This window comes from Hyperolius riggenbachi, chromosome 7 (genome assembly GCF_040937935.1).
Source record: "Hyperolius riggenbachi isolate aHypRig1 chromosome 7, aHypRig1.pri, whole genome shotgun sequence".
In the NCBI taxonomy this organism is placed as follows: domain Eukaryota; kingdom Metazoa; phylum Chordata; class Amphibia; order Anura; family Hyperoliidae; genus Hyperolius; species Hyperolius riggenbachi.
The window spans coordinates 113,665,087-113,682,844 of record NC_090652.1 but is presented as its reverse complement, the minus strand read 5'-3'; the positions used below and the strand labels follow the sequence as shown (position 1 = coordinate 113,682,844).

Sequence of the window (17,758 nt, the reverse complement as noted above, 5' to 3'; positions counted from 1 at the left end):
GCGGTCATTGCTTCATTGTGATACGCAAGCCCCTTCACCGCTGCAAGGTAACAATCATGTAGGGGAATTGACACATGTACATCCCTTTTGCTTTGTTGTTGCAGCCCCAGTGCATCCAGAAAAATTAGGCAGGCATGTACACGCACCAGAAAAATTATTATTATTATTTTTGTTCAGGGATCCACCTGGATCCGGCCTGCAGACAGAGATGCTGTGTGGGGACTGACTTAGTCTTCGGGCAGACAGTCACACGGCATGCAGGCAGAGATGCTGTGTGTGTGGGGACTAGGGATGATCGGAAAGGCCGATTTCCGATTCAGTGGAAATTTGAAATTCGAAATTCCGTAACCGTTACATTCCGGCAGAATTTTGTGGAATTCCACGGAATTCCGCGTTCCGGCTGTACGATTTCAGTAATCTCATTTGAAACCTCGTTTTTTAAACATCGTAGGCCATGGGACCTAGTGGCTGTTCCCCCGGTCATTTTTTTTTTTTTAGGGAGCAGCAGGAGTTGTCGTAGGCCATGGGACTTAGAGGTGGTTCCACGGCAGTCATTAAAAAATTATTTAGGAGCAACAGAAGTTGTCGTATGCCATGGGACCTAGAGGTGGTTCCACGGCAGTCCTTAAAAAATTATTCAGGAGCAGCAGGAGTTGTCGTAGGCCATGGGACCTAGAGATGGTTCCACGGCAGTCCTTAAAAATTATTTAGGAGTAGCAGGAGTTGTCATAGGCCATGGGACCTAGAGGTGGTTCCACGGCAGTCATTAAAAAAATTATTTAGGAGCAGCAGGAGTTGCCGTAGGCCATAGGATCTAGAGGTGGTTTCATGGCAGTCTGGGAGCAGCAGGAGTTGTCGTAGGCCATAGGACCTAGAGGTGGTTACATGGCACTCCTTAAAAAATTATTTGGGAGCAGCAGGAGTTGTCATAGGCCATGGGACCTAGAGGTGGTTCGATGGCAGTCATTAAAAAATTATTTAGGATGTAATAAAAACATCTATGAATAAAATGCAATGGCAGCTTTCAGAGTAGATAAACTGTACTTTGGGAACTTGTAATGTGTAAATGGACTATATTACTTGTGCACAATAGCAAATATGGTAACTGAATGGGTAATAAAAAGTAGCAAAACACATTTTTATTTAATGTTATGTCAGAGTTCCAGACCACTTTAAGCTGCCTTTGGATTTGTCATCTCCAGCCTGGTGTAGGACTGTGGCTCTGAGCCTATTTATATGTAGAAAGTCATATTTACATATCGCTGAATAAGATAGACCAATACATATGAAAACTGTTAAAGATTCCCTTTAATGATGTGCTTTTCTCCAGGTGTCTGATGAAGTAAAAGTCGTGATGGCGAATGTGAAAACCTCTGATCAAGAAGATCCTCACATCACCCATGCCATCAGCGAAACTCTGTTTGAACTTTATATCTCGCTAAATGAACTAAAGAGATTCAGTGATTACCTGCTCTTGAGGTAAATCGCTACTGATTACAGAGAGCGAATATGAAAAAAGGGCGCCTTGCAATATGGGTGCCCAGAAATAGCCAATAGTAGAATATCGGTAAATTTACTAATATTCTACTCTTGCAGTATTAATGACAATAGTAAAATATCAGTAATAGCTACCAATATTTTACTACAGCTAAACACTATTCTATCACTGAAGCCTTGTTTTACCATTGCCTCCCCACCCCCCCCACACACACACGCCTAGATTTAACTGCCCCCCCCCCAGAATGCCAAACTTTAACTGTCCCTCCCACACCTAACCTTAACCACTTCCCCCTCCCCATGCCTAACCTTAACCAACCCTCACCCCTAAACATACATATAACCTTAACCGCTTCCTGACCTCAGCACGCCGATGGGTGGTGGGAGAGTGGCTCGCAGGGGACCGCCTAATGCCAATTGGCATCTAAGTGCATTGGGCTGGATTAGCAGGGAACACATGCTTGCTCGTTCCCTGCACCTCAACAGAGCGGAGATCCGTCATCAGCCTGCTAGCTGGAATTGTAGCTGGCAGGCTGAAATAAAGAAAAAAAAAATGTTAACATGTGTACAGTACTGTGGTCTAGCCTAGCCCTATCACTTAACTGTCCCCATGAGTGGCTCGCAATCTAATCCCATACATAGGCTGATGCCTATGTATGCATCATGTAGTGTATGGATCGCAGTCAGGGCCAATTAAGGGGGAAGGAAGGGACATTTTTAAAAAATTGCTCTATTAGTGGCAAAAAAAGGAGGTAAAATTCATTTGGGAGGTAAGTTTTATGACTGAGCAATAAATCGTTTAAATGGCGAAGTGCTGAATTGAAAAAAATTGCCTGGTCACTTGGTAGGTATAAACCGGTGGTCCTCAAGAGGTTAACCTCCACTCCCGGAGCCAATCCAGCGAAAAAAACATGCAAATGTTCAGGCTTCGCCATAGGCGCCCATATAAATAGCGGCAAGCTCCCATTATTTTTAGCTGTGTTTTGCATAGTGGGAGGCTCCAGCGCCTGCTATTTATCAGGCTCCCAAATTTCCTTCCCATAGCTGCTATTTATATGCTGTCGCTTATTCAATTCACTTTTTAGCCTAAGTTTTCTCCTAGGGAAGCAAGAAAATGCTCAGGATAATTTTGGCAGTAATTTTCCACCTCCTTTGTTGGTACTTTTTCAGTTGCAAGAGTGCTGAAAAGTTATTTCAAACACATTAAAAAATTATCTCCTAGTAGAAAACTTAAGAGAAAAAGTGTAAAAGCATCCATAATAAAGGCCAGAACAAAATATAAACAACCTGATAAAATGTTTTGGTCTATCTATCTATAAATATATATATATATATATATATATATATATATATATATATATATATATGTACACACATACACAGATATACCGCCAGCTCCCCCGTTGTCCTCCCCACACCTATCACCCTCACCCATGCTGGCATCCACAGCTCCCATGGGTGCACTGGGTGCCAGCATGGGTTTGGGTGACAGATGTGGGAGGCATGGAGGGCAGCGGGAGCTGGCGGTATAACGTCAGCGCTGGATGTGCTTTCAGCTATACTTAGTATAGCTGAGAGCTGCGGCGGGGAACGGCGTGTATGGTGGTAGCCGGCAGTGATATTCAATCAACTTCAGAAAATTGCAAGATAGAGGATATTGGTGTGGGACATTTCCGAGGATATTGGCGTGGGAACATTTTTTTAAAGGTACAGGTAAGTATTTCTGGTTAATTAAGAATATTACAATACTTTACTCCTGGTTGTGTTTTTATTTCATTTAACCCTTTGTGGAAATGACAAAGGGGTACGTTGTACCCCTATACTCATATACTCATGGGAGGGGGCAGGCATCTGGGGTCCCCTTCTTAAAGGGGACTCCCAGATGCCACCATGAACCCCGCCCAGGCAGTCGTCACCCCCACCTCCTCCTGGGGCACCAGAGGTGGGGAAGAGCCCTTGTCCATGGAATGGACAAGGATCCACAGGGGAGGGGAAGGCTTGGCCCCCCTCCCCCCCCCAGAGCACCCCTATACCATGGACCATGCGGGCTGGTATAGCTCAGGGTGCGAAGCCACACATGGCCGGGACTCTGCATTCCGGCTATCCCAGTCTGCATGGGGGACAAGGATGTTAAATATGCTTGGTAGGGGGATGCCACGTCATTTTTTTTAATTTCCCACTTTCTGAACATAAAAAAAAAAGTTTTAAAAAATAGGAAAAGATTTTTTTCCCCACTGTTCTTTTGAACATATCTTACAAATTTTGTGTTTCTAGCATGAAAGGGGCTTTGCTATTAACTACTTAAGTCGGCGGGTTTTGCTTCATTAACTGTCATTTACACATTTAAATGTATACGCTTTTCCTTTGAATTTTTAACATCAATTTTCTCAAAAACTATAAGGTCTTTTTGAAAAAAAAATTCCTCTTGTTCCCACTATTCTTCTTTACATATCTGGCAAATTTGGTGTTTCTACTACCATGTAAGGAGGCTTTGCTATTAACCGCTAAAGTCTGCGGGTTTTCAGGTGATAATCACGGATATTTCACGGGCCGAATACTTGGAATAACGGCTGAATTCGTGATTGAATGCCGTGATCGATTCCCGATCACGGATTTCTGATCACAATGTTGGATAGTGGAAAAAATGCTCCTGAATCACGGCTATGCCGTGATCACGGATTGTATCCAAGCAACGCTAGCTGTTAATATTTTTTGCAATTCCGGGTCAACCATCAATACCTTCCAGTGCCATTCTAGATTTTCCCATAACTATCCCCAATAGGAATTATCGCTCTGAGGAGGTCCATTCCTACCTCCACTTCCACAATTTTCTAAGGATTTCATGATTCATTTTCAGAGCTCTGAGATAACAATATTAAAGGTTATAATCTGATTGAACTCATTGCCAAAATCTCAATGTTAAAGGTGGCCATACACTGATAGATTTGTAGCAGATTCGACCACCAGATAGATTTCTGTCAGATGTCCATCAGGTCTAATCTGACAGGAATCTATCTGATGTGTGCCACATGCTAGGAACAGATTTTCAATAGATTTCAGAATGAAATCTATTTGAAATCTATTGAAAATCAATCTAAAGGCATTACTGCAGCATTAGATCCAATGCAACTCTATGGGCCATCGATCTGCTGCCAGGAGCGAGATCGACCTAGATCTTCCATCCTGTCAGATAGATCAAATCAATTGAAATCGATCAAAATCGGCTACAAATTGATCGAATGGGGAATTTGATAGAATCGATTTCTGATCGATCGATTCTATAGAATCGATCGATCGATGACTCAAATCGACCAGTGTATGAGCCCCTTAACTCTGCTGCCTCTTTTACCACCCTGTTAAATACCATGTTTCTAATGTGAAACAAAAGCTTCTATAGTGCAAGTATTCTTTCCATTGTAGGTTTTCTATAAGAACAACTCTGCCACTTCATACCAGCAATACCTCTTTTCAAATCAAAAAAGAGATATAAAGCTTACTGACTGGGTATGTGAGCCAGATGTTCTTAGTGTTCTGGTTCAACTCATCAATGAAGGTCTAGATTGCTTCTTTTACCATGCCAGGTGCAAAAAGCATCATTGATTTATCTCAACTGGGGGGTATTGTGTACACCAAATGCCCCTTACCAGTACACCTCCTGCCACTTCCATTACCAAGTGCAAACAGGCATAGATATACAGTGCATGTGCACACACTTCCCTTATTGAAGTTGCCCTCACCTGCTGGTGGAAGGATTTATCGAGTAAAATGAAGCTATGGTCAAGCACAAGTTGTAACAAAGTCACATTGCCACAACCACCTTGCCATATGTTTCAGTGAGAAAGAATTCTGTTGTCTGGAGAGCCACTTCATGAGGAATAGACATGTACAAAGACTTTGTGTCCATTTCCATGAGGATGTCCCCCGGACACACCTCAAATCAATCAATTCATTGCAACATGTCAACTGTGTCCCTCACAAAGGAGGGCAACCTTTCAGCCATTTCCTCTAATACAAAATCTAGAATTGAACCAACCTGCCTCCAGCAGCAGACATGATGGGGTGTCCTGAGGGATATCTAAAATGTTTATGAACCACAGAGATAAGATAAAGCACTGGCACTCCATAACAGACTGTCATCATATATTTATGTTCATCTTCTGACAGAAAGTCATTCTCTATGCCCCTCTCCCAAGCTAAGCCAACTAACTCACAAACTTGGGCCTAACATAATACTCTGATGAAATGTCTTCTTGTTGCTTCCACCATATGTTTTCTCACACACCTTCATTTTATCACAGGGACAACAAATCCTTGGCTTTAGCAGATTTCCATGAGCTGTTTAAAGTATCTATCCACTCCTGGTTGCAAACTGTGCATGAAAAAACCTGTGAAAGGATCCAACGCGCTGTGGAGCTTGATAAGGTAATTCATGAAATACATTTGCATGCATGCCCTTTGTTCATGACTCTGGGGACATTCTGTGCACTAATAATACACCAAACCTGAACGTTTGTCATGATTCCAAAGAAGTAATATTAAAACCTCGGGCAAATTTTAGAAACATACTGTATACCTGAGATGGAATGGAAATAGAAAAATGCTGTAAGAGGCGATGCAACTTTATTGAAAAATGTCACTGGCATTATATTTAAATTTAGCATGCACTTTTGAAAATGTCTACACAGTTTGCTAAATAGTCTTTTTACTTTTTTCTTTATTAAAATATAAGGTATAGACTAGACAAATTACATTCATATTGCACTTCCTCCTGGAGGACTCGTAGCACTTGAGCTGCAGCCACTTGGGTGTGCTCAAGAGGCAATAGTAGTGTTAAGTAGTCTAGCCCAAGGACTCCTTACTGAATAGTTGCTGGTTTACTGAACAGGAAGAACTGAGGGTTGTGCTACTTGTACATTATCTCACTGTTTTTATTCGCATTTTACAAACCTTCTTAGCTATTTTGGAAATGAGGCTCTATAGCATAATTTGTAGTTTTTTATTCCCACATATTGACAATGCCCTTGCCTACATTTGTGTCAGTATATGAATGGTATGTATTGCATTTCAGTTCTCTGTGAGAGTGCTGCTGTGTATGTCCCTTTTGCAGTGGCTGCACTGGCTGTGTTTGATTCTTTATACTGGAAGCTCATAACATGCAGAGTGCCCATTCAACACAAGGCCCTTTCCAGCCATTTTGGTGCCCCAGGCAATGCTTTTTTGGTTCCCCCCTCCTACAGAGGATGCACAGATTTTTACCAGTGCAGACATACTGCTCACTGGCCCATACTGCTCACATATCAAATCCTGTGTGTGGCCACTGTAAAAATATAAATGCATTGTTCATGTACAGTCATTCTCCTTTCCATTAGCAGGTTTAAAAGACTTATCTCATTTGAGATTGTGCATTGCTTTGGACCTCAGCTGACAGAACGCGTTGTGCTGTAAATTCTTGGAATGTTTTGATTTCTCTCTGCTAGTAAAGGATACAGAAACTGAGAGCAGTAGTCCTCTGTTATTGTCTCACACTGCCCCCTAGTGACCAGTGGCCATAAATACACATTACAGCAGTACTAATTAGTAGCAAGTAACAAGAAATTAAAAACATTCCTAAAATATAGTGGCCTGGAGCACTTGCAAGCCTCTAAATAAATTGGCTGCTAAAGTGTTAAAGGTCAGAATAATCTCTAAAGGTGGCCATACACTGGTAGATTTGCAGCAGATTTGACCATCAGATAGATTTCTGTCAGATGCCTGTCTGGTCGAATCTGACAGGAATCTATCTGATGTGCGCCACACTAGGAACAGATTTCCAATAGATTTCAGAATTACATAATATGCAGTGTGCTAAAGGTGGCCACTAACGGTCCAATTTCTAGTGAAAAATCATTCGAGCGATCAGAAATTCTGATCGGATTGGTTGTAAATAACCTCAGTTGATGGACACAGAGCCAGGACAAGGTCCTCCAGCAGCCAAGGCTGAGACAGCAAAGTGCGCCCCTCCATCCCTGCCACCCCAGCCATCACACACTGATTGCTATTAGTCTAAAAGGCGCCACAGGGCCCACAACCTCCCCAACACCTTAATATCTAGTTATCAGGCTTCCAGTCACTGCTATGTATCCCCTTTTCTTATTTCTTTCTGCTTCAAACACAATTAGGAATGACAGCTAAATGAATTGTGCGCCCCCTCCTACACTGCGCCCTGAGGCTGGAGCCTCTCCAGCCTATGCCTCGGCCCGGCCCTGGATGGACACAATCGATTATGAACGAGTGAAAAAAATGTCGTCCGAATGAATTTTCGTCGAACCAAAATTTGGTTGTTGGTTGTGATAGATAGGAAGCAAAGATTGGTTCGTTGATGGTGTAGTGGACGATGTATTACAATATTTCACTTCCGATTAAATTTCGAACGATTTTTCGCTAGAAATTGGACCGTTAGTGGCCAGCTTTAGAATAGCAGTGTTGGGCCCTCTCCTTCAAGTGTCAACCTAGGCATCTGCCTGGAGGGCCTATACATAAAAAAAGCCCTGATGTAACATTTCTGTTTTGATGATACAGCTGGAGCAGGTGGACTCTGTATCGAAGCACAGCAACTCGGCAGTCGACGTCACAAACTGCTTCTCACAAATCAAAGAGGTGTGGGCTCATCTCGGTTGGCCGGACTCCTCCGAGGCATTTGTGTTCTTAACACATCTTTCTGATGTAAGTCCCAGAACAAGTAAACACAGATCTTTTTTATAATGTTCTGATTTGGGATGGTCAATGAGACATTCTGAGATGATGCACGTTTTAAACTAAATTCCTGTACATTTGTGCGGCTTGAAAATGGGCCAGCATCTGCTGCATTTGATTGGTCCATTTCCCAAGCTACATTAAATTTGTATACAATTATTAAACATAGCACAGTGCAGTAACTGCCTCAGATTGGAGGCAATTGGAGTGAGCGCAGCTATATACAGAACTAAATAAAATGAATATATACTTTGCATCAGCACAGAATAATTAAGCTCTAAATGGCCAGCCTGACTTATTTTTATTAATCTAGATATTATGTATTTATTATTATTATTACTGTAGATATTAATGTATTTATTATCTACTGGTACGTTGTATATCAGATTTACAGGCTCTTTGGGCCTGATCGTACTTTTAAAGGACTACTGTAGGGGGGTAGAGGGGAAAAAGACTTACTACTTCTAATGGTCCCCCTCAGACGTCCTGTGCCCGCACAGCCACTCACCGATGCACGGCCGTGTCGTTGCTCCCGCTGACATCACTAGGAGCGTACTGTGCAGGCGCAGACTCTATTGGGCCTGCGCAATACACTACTAGTGATGTCAGCGGTAGTGAGGGGGCGGCCGTGCAGGCGCAGTGGTTTTCCGACTTTAAAGTCTGAAATTCCAGAAGTGAACCGGAGGCGGACCGGAGCATCGGTGAGTGGCTGCGCGGGCACAGGACGTCTGCGGGGGGACCATTAGAAGCCCCGGGTAAGTTCAACTCTTTTCCCCCTACCCCCTACAGTAGTCCTTTGAAGCACCCAGTAAGCAAGAAAATACCCCAAATAAGTTGGCGTTAATATTTTACCAACTTTTTGGCCCTTTTTCAGTTGCCAAGTGCTGAATAATTATTTTTTATTAATCAGCAAAATGCAAAGAAATAAACACTTGAAATATATGGCTCTGTGTGTATTGAATCTATATAATAAATGAGTTTTGCTTTTTGAATTGAATGAATCAAAGCTTACCTGAAGCGATGAAACATGATGAGGTACATACAGCACTAGCCCAACCAAAAATGAGTAATAATCCTAACTAATTATCTGAAGTTAAGAAAAAAGTGGGGGGAAGGCTGCGCATCCCTAAACACATGCTGCAATTGAATGGTTAATCGCATAAGCATACACCGCCTCTATTAGACTGAAAAATGCATGCCCTGCATCCAAAACAATGCTAACATTTATTACACTAGGAGGAACTTTAGCTTCCAATATGGTTTGCATGCAAAGTATAATGTACCAGACACTTGCGCCACGGTGAGGCAAACCTCCGGGGAAGTGACCTAACCTAAATTTAAAACCTTGGGAGCAGCTAAGCAAAAAAATGTGTAACTTACATTTTGTTGAACAGCGTGGAGAACGCCAGCGCATACCACTTAAGGTTGCATCTGAAATGACCACAAGCTCATGTGTGCAGCACCTAAATAGACTTTCTGCAAACTTCGCATTCAATTCAGATTAAAATCATATGCAAATCTGCTACTACTTATCATGCAAACAGGAAACTCAGGAGGAGGGGCTGGGAGCAGCTAACCTGATAGTTACAGAGTTAAGAAAAAAGTGGGGGGAAGGCTGCGCATCCCTAAACACATGCTGCAATTGAATGGTTTTGCCAAAAATCACAATTTTGCCAAAAAACACAGCCATGAATAAAGAATGGTACCAAAACACCCTCCAACAGAAACTCCTTCCAACCATCCAACAACAGTTTGGTGAAGAACAATGCATTTTCCAGCTTGAAGGAGCACCGTGTCATAAGGCAAAAGTGATAACTAAGTGGCTCGGGGACCAAAACGTTGAAATTTCGGGTCCATGGCCTGGAAAATCCCCAGATCTTTAATCCCATTGAGAACTTGTGGTCATTCCTCAAGAGGAGGGTGGACAAACAAAAAACAACTTATTCTGAGAAACTCAAAGAAGTGATTATGAAAGAATGGGTTGCTGTTTGTCCACCCTCCTCTTGAGGAATGACCACAAGTTCTCAATGGGATTAAGATCTGGGGAGTTTCCAGGCCATAGACCCAAAATTTCAACGTTTTGACAGTGTCAAAACTTTTGGCCAGGACTTTATATGTACAGTGCCTAGCACACAAATAACAATGTTGTGTTCCTTTTTTTCTTTCTCTGCCTGAAAGAGTAAAACATCAGTTATGTAAGTGCCAGTTCCTGTCTGAGTCAGGGCTGGGTCAGACTACAGTGTGACCCTCACTGATAAGAAATTACAACTACAAAACACTTTCCTAGCAGAAAATGGTTTCTGAGAGCAGGAAAGAGATAAAAATGGTCAATGGTTCATAGATTTTAGCTCTGGCATACTTCAATGATTGTGTCATTGAGCAAAAATAATAAAACAGTAAACACTTAAAAAGTAGATTTAAACATAAATCAAAACTGTGGAATATATTTGAAAAATAATTTTAGGATAAGGAGGATAGATACAGTTGTTTATTTCATTAGTTTATTTTCAACTCTTTGTCCTTTAAATAAAAAACATTTATTTGTCACAGTTTACAGAACTCCTGCACTAAATCAGCAGTATGTCTACTTCTTTCATGGAAGAAGACAAAGGGTTAACATCCTGTGTTTAGTATTTACATATCGGCTTTGTCTGCTGAGGATTGCTGAATTTCTGTGCTGAGAGATTAAATTACACTTATGATTACTTACAGATGAGGGTGAATTCAACAGGCTCTTCTCTCTAAAAACACACAGGGTGCATTTCTTTCTTTTTTCCGTGTGTCCTGTGCAAGAGCTCAGGTCCACTTTAAAAGGCACAGTCTAGATTCTAAACTGCAACTGAGAGAGTCTAATGCAATCTAAAAAATAAAGCTTTAAAGGGTAACTGAAGTAAGAGGTGTACAGAGGCTGCCATATTTATTTGCTTTTAATCAATACCAGTTGCCTGGCAGCCCCGCTGATCTATTTCTCTGCAGTAGTATCTGAATAACACCAGAAACAAGCATGCAGCTAGTCTTGTCAGATCTGACTTTAAAGTCTGAAACACCTGATCTGCTACATGCTTGTTCAGGGGCTATGGCTAATAGTATTAGAGGCAGAGGATCAGCAGGGCTGCCAGGCAACTGGTATTGATTAAAAGAAAATAAATATGGCAGCCTCCGTATACCTCTTACTTCAGTTCCCCTTTAATACTGAAAATAAAAATATAAGACTATTTTCTATATTACTAATGTTCCATTTATCATCCGTAGTACACATACAATTCTTTATCTCACAAGTTTAGGTTCACTTTTTAAGCGGAATATAACCCAGTATTTCATCTTTGCTCTAAAACATTATTTACAGCATATTATATGCAACCAGCATTTTTTTTTTTTACTAGACCAGCATTCGAAGGGTTACACACAGAGCTTGAACGTTCAGTGCAGAGAAATGTGGACGCATCCGAAGTTGTAGGTTATGTTATCTTGTCTTTACCTAAATGTATCAAGTGAAGAATGTGACACATTCTTTGACTGTGCAGAAGCTGGTGGACACAGACAGAAAGTCAAACCATGTCTGCCTTCAATACATAATGAATAAAACCAGTTATTAATAAAATGCAAAGTCAGCTCACAAAGCAAAAAACTGTACTTTTGGAAACCTATAATATCTAAATGAATAATAATACTTATGCACAAAGGCAAATATGATAACCGTATGGCATATAAAAAGTAGGAAACATGTTTTTATTGCATATTATGTCAGGGTTTTAAACCGCTTTAAGTAAATTCACTTTTCAATGATATTCTAATTTATTGAGATGCACCTATAGCACCACCAAACTGTATACATTTTTGGATCTAAATCAAACCTGTACCATATTATATAAAAGGACAAAAAAATGAAATAGTGCAGAATCAATTCTTTCTTGAGTTGAACTTATCTTTAAAGTGTACCTGAGACGTGCGATAGAAAAAGATTAAACATACCTGTCGCTTCCTCCAGCCCCCTTCAGGCTTATTGCTCCCTCCCGCCATCCTCTCGCCCCGCCTGGATCCTCGGCCCGGTAATATCCTCCGCCCGGTAATTCTTTCAGTCAAGGTCAGTGGACGCATGCACAGTAGTACTGTGGAGGAGTCGAATGTTCCAGCGACAGGAGCATGATGAGGGCGCATGGCAAAAAAAAAAAAAATCAGCATAACGCAACTGAATCCCCATAGGCCCCCAGGGCTGTATCCATAGGGACACACATTTGCATCAGAAGTGCCATGTCTGTTATGGAAATGGATTTGGCGCCCCCTATGGAACTCCGCCCTAAATCAAGATTCCATCTTTGAACTGTGACTGAGCCTCGAGACGTGGCTCTATGCTAGTGTAAATTGTAATGACCGTTTTCTTCACCAGTTAATTTTGATTTTTGGTCTGTAAATGTACATTTTAGGATATATGCAAAGCAGCAATCTATTACTCCGAAGCTATTAAGCGGAAAGTGGATAAGACCCAGCGGTCGGCTGAGCAACCTGCAGGTACAGAGCAGGTAAGTGTGAAGTCCGTGAACGATGTGTTAGTTAGTCAAATTAGAAAGCTTACCTACGCTACTCCCTCACCAACACTAACTACATCATCACCATTCATTAGTTGATGATATTGCTGTATAAATAATTCCATGTACGCAGAAATATTTTAAAAATAATGTATTCTCATAATAATCTACAGAATATATGAAAAAAAGATTATAAAATATGAAATGAATTAAAGAAAAATCTACCATAGATCAAATCTTATAACATTCTTAATAATATATAGTACAATTATACAGATATCTCATAAATTTATAAAGTTATATAAAATGAAATCTTGTATAGGCATTGAACAAGCATTGAACAAGCATGTTTATTCTTTCTATGGGCAGAATCATGTATGAATGAATAATAGATGGCCGCAGGTGCATTTCAACCATATTGTTTTTCCCCCATGAATAAGCGCTGAGTAATATGTTGGCGCTTTATACAATAAATAAATAAATAAATAAATCATCTGGTGACCCTATTGGTCTTTGCAATCAGGTGGTACAAATGTTTATTATCATATTATATTTATAGTTATAGCCTCTGGGTGAACTTGATGTGTTTTCCTGTTATGAGTAATAGGAGTAATGCAAGCTTATCTGCATTTTCCTTGAGGTTACTTAGATTTGTAAAAACACATCATTAGACAGAATACTTCTAATTGTTAACTATTTAAAGATTTAGGCTGCATTCACAGTATGATGTTGCAGAGCTGCATTATCAAGTCTTGTAACGCAGCTTACCGCACTGCAATGCTTATCCTATGGGATGTTCACAGTGCCACGTTAGCGTCGCATTGTAACATGTAGCATTATGGTAACTCACTGCTTGCAGTTCGTTACCACTAAACGCACACGTTACCAGGAACAGGAAAGCATACTTTATATTGCCTGTATGCTTTCCTGTACCTACCGCATGCGACGGTAATGCATTGTTGATGTGCGTTACCACCTTTTTTGCGCTGTGTTGGAATGCTGCGTTGTTGGGAATTTAACGCCGCATTACAACACAACGTCTCACTGTGAATGCAGCCATACTGTGTATTTCAAAATATAGCAAAATCTGAAAAATGTCACACAAGGGAGGACTACGGCCCATGTAATAGCACTACCCGTTACATATGAAAAAGTATAAACAATTTATTGATACATCATGACACTACATATATGGGTAAAAGAACTTAAAAACAAGACTAATAAATATTTTCTTGCATTATTTACGGCTTGATTTAGCCTGGTCATTTTTAGTGAGGGTAGTGGATCCACCCACCCCCTCCTTTTTAAACGGTTTTTAACCCATCTTATCCTATTTTGGCGCCTCTATTAACCATTTTTATTCTTAAAAACAAGTCAGAGACCTCATGAAATAGATAAGCCTGCATACATTATGATAATATTGCATTAATAAACCAACCATATGAGAAAACTATGAAGTAAACTATTACCTGTGGTGCACAATAGAGCCTCTGCAGGGATTGAATGCGGGTTCAGTAGCTGCTCATAGAATAAAGTGCAAGAATGAGGCATAGGAAACAGTTGGATCAGGCATACATTATTGTCAGTGAATAAATTCTCTAAAGACTTTACCGCGCCATGCGCAGGAGGCTTACGGCGACTGGTGTGATGCTGCTGGGGGGCGTTCAACTGAAATTGCCGACTACTGGAGCTGCCAGAGGGACCAGGAGAAAGGAGAAGAGGATGCTGGGGAACCTCGTGGGCTACGGGAGGCTGGAGGAAGCCCCAGGTTAGTCCAAATTCCATTTTTAATCACAGCCTATGGTCCCTTTAAACACGTTGGGACAGATCCAATTCACTTTTCCTCCTAACTTCCTAAGTTTTCTCCTAGGAGATAATTTTTCATCTTCTGTTTAAATTAACTTTTGCACTCTGCAATTGAAAAAGTATCAAAAAGTAGATGAAAAGGTGTGTGAAAATTATTTTTTTGCTTGCTGGTGGCTTCAAAGGCTTTGTATTTATAATGTGAAAATATGACCTAGGAGAAAACTTGGGAGAAATAGAGAATTTGATCAGGCCCTTTGACTTTCATAGTGTAACACTCAATCAGTGCTGCAGTACCTCAGGCTGGGGCCCATAGGAGATCATTTTCAACTTCTCTTTAAACTAAATTTAATTTTAAACTCAGCATTTTCCAATTGAAAAATAACCCAAAATTTGGTGAAAAAGTACTATCAAATGTATTTTTGGTATTTTCTTTCTTGCTGGTTGCTTAAAAGGCACTTCATGACCAGTTGTGAAAATACCACCTAGGAGAAAACTCAGGAAAAAATGTGAATTGCATATGGGCCAAGATATTCAGCGTTGAGCACATATGCAATTCACTTTTTCTCCTGAGTTTTCTCCTAGATGATATTTTTACACCTTGTAATAAAATGCCCTTTAACCACTTGCCGACCGCCTACTACCTATGGGCGTCGGCAAAGTGGCACGCCCAGGACCGTGTAACGCCGGTGGGCGTCGGGTCCTGGGACATGGAAATACCGGGGATCGCACACATCTGCCGGCATTAGGCTCTGCCCACCTGCGACGTCAACCCGCCGGCTGTTTAGAAGCGCCGGTGGGTTGTTAACCCTGCGATCACCACTTTTTTGCACCCTAACTGCGCTAAGGGGCCCAAAGTCCAATGAGTACCTTTAGGATTTCACAGGTCATTTTGCGGCATTTGATTTCCAGACTACTCCTCATGGTTTAGGGCCCTAAAATGCCAGGATAGTATAGGAACACCACAAATGACCCCATTATAGAAAGAAGACACCCCAAGGTATTCTGTTAGGAGTATGGTGAGTTCATAGAAGATTTTATTTTCTGTCATAAGTTAGCGGAAATTGATTTTTATTGTTTTTATTTTCACAAAGTGTCATTTTCCGCTAACTTGTGACAAAAAATAAAATCTTCTATGAACTCACCATACTCCTAACTGAATACCTTGGGGTGTCTCCTTTCTAAAATGGCATCATTTGTGGGGTTCCTATACTGTCCTGGCATTTTAGGGGCCCTAAACCGTGAGGAGCAGTCTTGAAACCAAATGTCTCAAAATGACCTGTGAAATCCTAAAGGTACTCATTGGACTTTGGGCCCCTTAGCGCAGTTAGGGTGCAAAAAAGTGCCACACATGTGGTATCGCTGTACTCTGGAGAAGTAGTATAATGTGTTTTGGGGTGTATTTTTACACATACCCATGCTGGGTGAGAGAAATATCTCTGTAAATGGACAATTGTGTGTAAAAAAAAAATTAAAAAAAATCTCATTTACAGAGATATTTTTCCCACCAGCATGGGTATGTGTAAAAATACACCCCAAAACACATTATACTATTTCTCCTGAGTACGGCTATACCACGTGTGACACTTTTTTGCAGCCTAGGTACGCTAAGGGGCCCGAAGTCCTATGAGCAACTTTAGGCTTTACAGGGGTGCTTACAATTTAGCACCCCCCAAAATGCCAGGACAGTAAACACACCCCACAAATGACCCCATTTTGGAAAGTAGACCCTTCAAGGTATTCAGAGAGGAGCATAGTGAGTCCGTGGCAGATTTCATTTTTTTTTTGTCACAGGTTAGCAGAAATGGAACCTTTTTCATTGTGTCATTTTCCGCTAACTTGTGACAAAAAAATAAAATCTTCTATGAACTCACCATGCCTCTTAGTGAATACTTTGGGATGTCTTCTTTCCAAAATGGGGTCATTTGGGGGGTATTTATACTATCCTGGAATTCTAGCACCTCATGAAACCTGAGAGATGCTTCAAAATGGGAAAATTCACTTTTTGCACCATAGTTTGTAAACGCTATAACTTTTACCCAAACCAATAAATATACACTTATTGGATTTTTTTTTATCAAAGACATGTAGCACATTAAATTTGGACAAAAATGTATATAGAAATTTTTCTTTATTTGAAAAATGTCAGCTCAGAAAGTAAAAAAAAATCATTTTTTTTTTTTACAAAATTCATGTCTTTTTTGATGAATATAATAAAAACTAAAAATCGCAGCAGCAATGAAATAGCACCAAAAGAAAGCTGTATTAGGGACAAGAAAAGGAGGTAAAATTCATTTAGGTGGTAGGTTGTATGACCGAGCAATAAACCGTTAAAGCTGCAGTGGTCTGAATGGAAAAAAGTGTCTGGTCCTTAAGGGGTTTTATGACTGCAGTCCTTAAGTGGTTAAACCACCAGAAAGCAGGAAAATACTCAAAATAATTTTGACAGTATTTTTTCACCAACTTTTAGATACTTTTTCACCAAATTTAAGATACTTTTTCAATTATAAAATGCTTAAAAGTTATTTTAAAGAGAGTATGAAAATTATCTCCTAGGAGATAACTCAGGAGAAAAGGTTAATTGCCTATGTGCCCAATGATGTGTTGGGACTGGGTTTAGCTGATACTGACAAACTATAGTGACAATTGCTACAGACACTGAGGTGATAGGATTTTTGGTCTCATGAGCATCCTATTCCACCTACTAGTTAGAGGTGAACTACAGGTAGCACCAGGGCCGGATTACCGACCAAGCAACAAAAGCAGTCGCTTGGGGCCCGATCAGCACATAAACCAGCCCTCGCCATTCTGTCAGCGGTGGCTGGATGGTATAATGGTTAAAGGGACTCTGAGCAGTGCAGTAACTATGGAAAGATGCATATAATTTTAAAGCTCTCTTTCTCCTCTTCCCAATGATATATAAACCGCCACCCTATGCCTTTTAGTTTTCGCTATTTTCGTGATCGAAATCGCGGCCACGGCAATTTTGCGAAAATAGCGAAAATTAAAAGGCGTAGGGTGCAGCCGCTCGCTCTGAACTTCCTGATTCTCAGATCAGACAGGAAGTAGGAAGTAGTAATAGTAGTAGTAACAAAGCGGCAGCACTCTAGAGGAGACAGATGGGCTCCGGATGACGGGACCTCTATTGCATGGATCGCAATAGGTGAATGTGAGTCATCTGGTGCTGTCATTCTCCCCCG

The 17,758-nt window shown here is 40.8% G+C and overlaps 1 protein-coding gene across 3 annotated transcripts in view; it reads left to right on the top strand.

The window, feature by feature from the left end:
* Window positions 1–17,758, top strand: part of BAIAP3 (BAI1 associated protein 3) — a 317,725-nt gene that overhangs the window by 191,564 nt on the left and 108,403 nt on the right. For all 3 annotated transcript variants that reach the window (XM_068244533.1, XM_068244531.1, XM_068244534.1), the window contains 4 exons: window positions 1,331–1,479; window positions 5,796–5,919; window positions 8,056–8,199; window positions 12,654–12,749. In XM_068244533.1, the coding sequence (XP_068100634.1) occupies window positions 1,331–1,479; window positions 5,796–5,919; window positions 8,056–8,199; window positions 12,654–12,749 (513 nt within the window). The remainder of the gene's footprint in view (window positions 1–1,330; window positions 1,480–5,795; window positions 5,920–8,055; window positions 8,200–12,653; window positions 12,750–17,758) is intronic.